General features: G+C 48.9%; 1 protein-coding gene across 1 annotated transcript in view; it reads left to right on the top strand.

The window, feature by feature from the left end:
* Positions 1–662: 662 nt before the first annotated feature.
* The window catches only part of LGR4 (leucine rich repeat containing G protein-coupled receptor 4), a 73,862-nt gene continuing 66,863 nt past the window's right edge, over positions 663–7,661 (top strand). Inside the window, exon 1 of the mRNA XM_084208553.1 lies at positions 663–1,182. Coding sequence (XP_084064679.1) covers positions 998–1,182 — 185 coding nt within the window. The 5' untranslated portion in view covers positions 663–997. The remainder of the gene's footprint in view (positions 1,183–7,661) is intronic.

Here is a 7,661-nt window from a genome sequence, read left to right as displayed (position 1 = left end):
TTGTGTGGGAAGGGAGCAGTTCTTTGACAGCAAACCGGTTCTGAGGAGAGCTTCTGCTGCAGTCACTGCAGCTTTGGGAACAGGAACGAGAAGTGCTTTTGTGTCCCTGGGGCAGCAGGACGGCATGGCCCCCGTGCTCCTTCCCAGGGCATGGGTGGGCCATGCCCGCTGGAATCCTCCGGACCCGGACCCCGAGCTGGGAGGCTTTATCTCCTCCCGTGCATTGTTTGGGCCCGGCCGGGGCCGGTGCCTGCCGGCTGCGGGGGCATGCGGGCCCAGGCGCCCGCCCGCTCCGGCCGCGACAACGCTAGGGCTGGAAATGGTGTCCTGAGGTGCCGGGGCCCGGCGCTGCCCTGGTTCCCAGGCCGGCTCTGCCCCGTTCGCTCGGGTTTCCGCGGGCCCGGGGGTCCCGGGGGTCCCGGCGCCGTGAGGGAGCGGCCCGGGGGGGCGGCGGCCGCCGGGGCGGGAGGGCGGAGCTGCCCTTGCCGGCCCCGCCCCTTGCGCCCGTTGGTTGCGGCCCGGCTGTGTTTTTGCATATTCCCCACCCCGCGCCTGCTCTGCTCCAATGGGAGCGCGGGTGCGGCCGTCTCATTAGCATACGCACCTCTGCCCTGGGCGCGGAGCCGCCGCGGCCGCAGGACCGAGCTCCGGGAGGGGCGGGAGCGGCGCGGAGCCACCGGGGCCGGCCCGGCACCGCCACCGGCACGGCCTCCCCCGAGCGCTGCCTGCGCGGCTGAGATGAGCGGTGGCGAGCAGCGCTGCGGGCTGTGCACGGGGCAGGCGGGCGGCGGAGGGCTGACTTCCCGCTGAGGCAGCCCCGGAGCCGCGCCGGACGGAGGAGCCCCTTTATTTTGATTTTTTTGGTCGTTGTTGTTTTTGGTGGGTTTTTACACGTTTTCCCGGCGGCCGGCCAGGCTCGGTAGGCGGAGGGCGCCAGCGCAGAGCCGCAGGCCGAGCCGAGCCGGGCCGGGGGGCTGGGCGGCCGGCGGGGTCGGCGATGCGGTGCCTCGCTCTGCTTGGCCTCGTCGCCTGGGGCCTGGGGAGCTGGGCCGGACACAGCGGCGGAGCGTCCCCCCCGCCCTGCCCAGCCCCGTGCAGCTGCGACGGCGACCGCGGCGTGGACTGCTCCGGGCGGGGGCTTGCGGCCGTGCCTGCGGGACTCAGCGCCTTCACGCACGCACTGTGAGTCGGGGCGCGGGCCCGGGCGGGCAGGTAGCCGGGCGGGGGGAGGCACCGGCAGCGGTAGCCCCGGCCATTGCGGGGGTGCGGGGGCTGCTGCGGTGCGGGGCTAACGCGGCCGGCCCCGGCGCCGCCGCTCTCCCCGGCCGAGCCGCGGTGCGGCCTCCGGGCAGGGCCCGGCGCCGCCGGGGCAGGTGAGCTCGGCAGGGCCTGGGGCGGCTCCCCGCGGCCGACGGGAGTCGGCCGAGCCCGAAGGGACCGGCCGTGGAGGTGTAAAGCTGGGAGGAAGGCGCTCGGAGCCTGCGGCGGTGGAAGGAGAGGCTCGGGGGTTCGGTGGGGCCCGAGTCGATGCCGGTGCCGTCCTGAGCCGGGGGGGAGCTGCTGCCCTCGCTCGGGTGTGTGTGTGCCTCAGCGTGCGTCCTCGCCCCGGGTCGCCTTTCTCCTAGTTCTCTAGAAACCGGTTGCCATTGCTGGTCAGTTTGCTCCCAAAAGTTAAGGCATTTTCAGTCCGAAGAACGCGTAAGTCTGGTTAAATACGTGCCTTCGCTTTTACAAAATCTTCACGACGGTAAAGCACCGGGGAACCTTGGAAAAAACAAGCATAGCCAAACATCGCGGGTTTGTCGAGTTTTGCTTCTGAATGAAGAAAAACAAACTCTTAAAAAAACCCCAAACATTTTATCCCACATTCTATGATAGTGTTGTAAAGCAGGCAGAAACTGGTAGGTCTTGTGTGGCGTTTTGGTAACTTTAATAATAAAATTTTAATTGAGGAATGAGCACAGTTCTGTAGAGACATGACCGGGGAGGGATTTGCAGCTTTCAATACGGTAGCTTTGCTAATCCACAAACCTGTTAAGTTTCACAATAAAACCTGTCAGTCTTGTCCCACTTCTCAGCGCAGATTTCACAGGGTGGAGCAAGGTCTAGTATGGGCCAGTGGTCAAGTCTGGTATTACTAAAGCTTTGCCGTGTTTACAGCATGTAATACAGCACACTTCGGCAAACGGTAGAGCGACGTTTCAGATCGGTACTGAATCGCTGTTTTGTCAGAACACAGCATTGGTGTATGCTTTCGAAAATTGCACTTCTCTTCTTTGTCTTTGTTTGCCTACGCTTAATATGCAGAGGGAGTCTGATTCATAGTTACTGGGTGTTTAGTTTACTGAGGAGGTTTCCAATTTCTCCTACATATTTGGATTGTTTCTTTTAGTTGATCAGGCTGGGTGGAGAAAGATTACTGGTCCTTTTTTCATTTGTACTAGGTGATAAATGGTAGAAGTTGCATCTGGTCTCAGTTGTTATCTGTGCTAAAATATTTTGTTCCTGTTTTTGTGCTTATAAGGTGTTAAGTGGGACCTTGCTTTGTGGTGTTTTTCCTGTGGCAGAAACGGTGGTTTCTGAGTGTTTGGGGTAGGGAGTTAGACGCTCCCATTATAAACCCTTGGAATAACTGCTAAACAGTCTTCTCTTCACAGATAAAACAGGGAAGTTACCCAAATTAATAAGGTCCTTGAAGTCTCTCTGGAAAAGGCTGCATTTAAGCATAAGATTTTATGGTTCCTTCATTGTCTGGCTGTCCTATAAAATGGACTGGCACATCTCTGAGTGTCTGCAACATGACATAAGCTGTCTAATGGGCACAAGTCGCCATAGCCAACACCGTTGAGCTGCTGAACTTTCATTTTGTAAGTTTCTCATTGCTCTGCAGGTAAATTTCACACAGCCAGTTGTAGGCTTCTCCTTACTGTGCAGGTAAATTTCACACAGCCAGTTGTACGTTTCTCCTTACTGTGCAGGTCAATTTCATACAAATATTTGTAAGTTTCTCCTTACTGTGCAGGTCAATTTCATACAAACATTTGTATATTCCTCCTTACTGTGCAGGTAGATTTCACACAGGCAGTGTTATGCTTATCACTAAAGTGAGAGGAGGCTTGCACACACTCAAGTGTGCTTTGCAATGAGTTTTTGTAGCTTTTGATTTTGTGCTCTTTAAACTTAAAAAGAATCTTTCTTGAACTTTAGAAGAACCTGGTGCTGTGGCAGCAGAGGATACTCTGATCCCCTTTTCCATTCAGTTCCTGCTTCCTTATTTACAGAAGGAAAGTAATTGATGGCTTCTGAGCTTAACCAGTCTCTCTTGTAGTGAGGGCACTAGAATTTAGGGTATGTAGAAGACAGTTTTGGAGGCAATAAAAAACTAACTTCTGAGAGCTTGGACTGGACAATGTATAGTTTTGCCAGATAGGCTCAGTTGGTTAGTGTGGAAGAAGAAGACACAAAAATAAAATCACACTCCTATGTGACATGTCTCATGGCAAAGCATCTTAGCTATGTGAAGAGAAGAAAACTTTTCTGTGCTCCATGTCAGGCACCTTAAAGATGTCAGGAGAGCCCCTCAGCATTGCTACTGGGCTAGGTTTTGGGTATAGCCATGGCAGCAGAGAGCTTGTAGCACAGAGGTGGCTGAAAGAGTGTTTGAGGTGATGTTCTGTGATACTAAAGCAAAGGTATGCCCAGATTTTTGCTTTGGCCATGAGAGAAGAAAAGCTGCTCAGGATTGAAGTTGGCAGTGAATGAGTTCCAGCGCAGTTGAGAATTATGGAAGTATTTAATTTTTATTAGTTCTGTTTTCCTGAAGTCTTCATTTCTTTGTGTTAAGTCTAATAATTTAGCCTAAATTCCCAGGTGCTGCCATGAATGATCAGACAGGGGTTTCTGTAGATCCTTAAAGAACATCCTTACAGACTACCCTTCCCATTCCTTATTTCTGTTTATTCAGCTCCTGACTGATCCCCTGCTGCCTCTTGCTTACTGTGGTGGTTTGAAAGCAGGGAGAGAGGGGCTGGTGTGATAGTGGGGGATTATCTGATTACCAGAGAATGGTGAGATCTCTTGAGGGTAATTCTCTCAGTCTGAGCAGCTCAAAAAGATGGAGTATCTGGTCACTGCTTTTGAGTCATTGGTGAACTATGAGAGGTGAAATTTGAATCAAGCTGTCCCAGCTGCAGTCAACTCAGTGAAGAGATTACTGGGAGATGTACAAGTGCTCAGGAAAGACAGATGACCGCACCGGGTCAGACCTTTCTCAGGGGATGGGATGGATGGGGACGAGCTCACAGGGAGTTGGGGTGACATGAGCAAGGATAAACGCTTGATGCTTCTACTGTAGGCCACCATTTGTATAATTTAGGTAGGCGTTTATGTAACTCTTAATTGCCATCTGCCAGTTCTTCTGTTTGTGAAGGTTCAGTTTGCTTGGTTGCAAAATAACTGTAGTCTATGCACTTCGTAGGCACAGAGTTTGTGGTGATTGGGAGTGGGGCTGTGGCTGATCCCCAATGGGCTCCAGCTGTGCAGGCCAGGTGAATGCTGTGGAAGGAAAGGAGCCATGGAGTGCCCAGGGGTGCTGAGCAATTGCACAGGGAGCAGAGGGCTCACAGTGCAGGGCATTTAAGGCAAAGGTTTTGAAAGGCTGGGCTGAAGAACAATTAAGGAGCGGATGCTTGAAGCTTCCTTGGCTGTTGGTTGTGGCTCCACCGTCCTTCTGATATGAAAGTGGTGCCTGTGCACCATATAAAGCATAGAAAAATGGGTTTTGTGTTTTTTTTTCATTGCTGTACACTCCTCATTTTTGCTATGATGTTCCACGTGCTGTGTTCTAGAAAACTTCATGCTAGTGAGAGGAAATTGTGGTAAGGCGTAGACTTGTGCTTCTCATGGATGTCAGTTTGAGAACTCAGATTCCAGTTAGGAAGGTTTAATACTTGTATGAGTCTTGTGCAGGAGATAAAAGCAAGGAATTCTAGATAATTACTTTTGGAGAGATCTTCTGTGGGCCTGGCTCACTTAGATCTTGCCTGACAACCATGAGGAATATAGCCCCTTGTCAGTGCCTGCTATTGTATTTCAGGCAGTTCAAATAAGAAAACAATACAGGTAGTTTTCATTCTAGTGCTTCTTGTGTGTATTTTCACACAAGAAGGAAGGGTAGGGTCCCTTGCTTTAATTTTGCTTTCTTTGAGTGTGAAAGGCAGGGAGCTTGGGAGCTCTGGCTGCCCTAGACTAGGGGATAAACCTTCAGGATGAAACTGTCATCTTGATCTTTTGGGTTTTATTGCTTATTTAACCTAATAGTGCTGTATTTCTGTGTGCTGTTGTGCACTAGCTTTATAAGGTCAAGATGTGGCAGTTGAGATCTTTTTTTCACTTGTTCTTTACTAAAGGTTGCTCCAGCAATCACAGCTGTTGATCTGTATTTTGGAATATATGCTATCTGGAGGTACCTCCATGCTCTCACCATTGAGTGAGATCCCTTGCTCTGTGTATAAATGGCAAAATGATGTGGCTCTGTTTGAGGTGAGCAGAGCTTGCTCTTTTTTTTTTTTTTGTCTTTTTATCTGTCACTGTTTTTTTTTTTTTTTTTCTTTTGTAGAATGGTGATAAAATTTAGTAGGGAAGTGTGAGGTGTCTTCTGATACATCTGGTGCAAAGATAGAGATATTTAGTGTACTGCTCTGGTCAGATATCTAAGTATAGAAGGACCTGGCTGAGTTTTGTTAATGTTGTCTGGTAGAGTTGTTATGGTGAAAAGTGAAGATGTCCAGATGTGACCTCGAGTCTGGAAAATGTAGTATGATTGCAATTCTTCTGAGATAGAAAAGCCTTATCTAATTGCAGGTTTGAAGGTTTTGCAGGTAAACCATTTAGTTTTTCATTTGCCTGTGCTGCCTACTGGTGATGTGATGGCAAGTAGTAATTCCATACTTCTTTTGGAAAGACATGGTCATGTCATTTCAATTGGAATATTCCTGTAAGTCAGCAGAAATGTTGTTACATTTGTACAGGCTCATGAAATCCCACAGACAGGAGGAGTATTTCAGTTTGGTGAACATTCAGTGATTCTGGCAACTGTCTTTCCAGCATATATCACCCAAGGATTGGAGTCTTTATCTTCATTTGAAGCTGGCCAATTTATCTGTCAGTCTTGAAAAAAAGGTAGATGCTTTTAGGTAGTGTACACAAAGTGAAGCTGTTGGTGTTTCACTGTTAAATATTTTTGCCTTTTTAATGTTTTTGTTGGTATCAAATTTGGTGTTTTCCTCTTCACCATTTATCCCCCCCAAAAAAACCCAACATTCTGCCATAGCATGTAATTCTCAGGTATTTGGCATTTATTTTGTACACGGAGCTCGTTTGTATCATATCTGATTTCCTGTTTGATGTGTACTGGCACAGGCTTTTAAGTGTGATTTTGGGGAATAAATACTAGCGTAAGTCTGCAGCATAGAATCAAGCTTATGCTAGTAAGGAGGTAAATATTTACCATTTCAGTTCTTGAGAGAAATTTGCTAGTAACTATCTACTTGAGAGGGAAAATATGGAAGCTGTAATATAAGGACTAAAAAACAAAACAAAACTAAAAAAACCTCCTCTGCAAGGATCTTTGTTTGTTTTGTACTCTATATCTAAGCCAGCAATTTTTGCAGAACACAAGCTCTTATTTACCCAGAGAAAATTACTGGCCTAGATTTCCGAAGGGCTGAGCACCCATATCACATTTTGGAGAGCATGGTGGCTGCAGGGCTCTGGGAGTAACTCTGAATATCAGAGATCTTCCTCTCAGCCACCCCTGTGCCTTTCCTAAAAGCTTCTTCCTAAAAATGAGCCACTTTTGGGAACGGGTAGGAGATGGTGTTCTGTTTATTTTGTGGGGTAATTGCCAACAGCCAGGGTTTGCCTGATCCTTGTTTTATGCACAAGCAAAGGAGCGAGATGGATGGGACTGGTTCATTTCAGCAGGGCTGCTGGAACTTCATGGCAGCAGTTACTTTGTTCAGGGTGAGTGTGTTTCAGGCAGCTGCCAAACTGTGGTTTTGGGTCTCTCTGTGGAAGAAGCAGAAGGTCAAAAATAGCTCAAGGAAGAATCAGAGAGATTTGTATGATCCTAGAAATAGGAGACAAAGGTGAAAAGAGCAGAAGCAGCCATTCCTATTTGAAGAAGCTTGCAAATTGAAGCAGCAGAGTTTTAAATGCTACAAGCCCTTTGCTTACAGAGATCTCAGTAGTATGTAATGGATTAGAGACCCTGGCCATTCTCTCCACCTGGTAGATTCACCATCTGCTTCACCAATGACCTAGGATTTTGCTACAGAGAAATATTCCTCTGTAGTTTTTCACATCTGCCTCTCAGGTACTGTTGCAGTTTGTGATGAGATGTTCTAAAGCTTTGGTCTTAAAAGAGCTTTCTAGTCATGTGATGTTGGTTCTCAGTGCACTCCCACCTCTAGCTGGCCCTGCACAGCCCTGCTGGAGGAGTGGAGGTAGCTATTGGTATTTCATTTGCTTAGAGGTGGCCAGCTGGTGGTGTTGATGGGGATTTGTGTGCAGGGATGGTTGTCACAGGAGCTTGCAGAGAGAACAGGAAGATCTTGGTGTTACTGTGTAAATACTGTCCTCACTATAAATATGTCTGTGAG

Source organism: Fringilla coelebs, assembly GCF_963513975.1.
Source record: "Fringilla coelebs genome assembly, chromosome: 6".
Lineage (NCBI taxonomy): Eukaryota > Metazoa > Chordata > Aves > Passeriformes > Fringillidae > Fringilla > Fringilla coelebs.
This window is presented reverse-complemented; position numbering and strand designations above follow the sequence as displayed.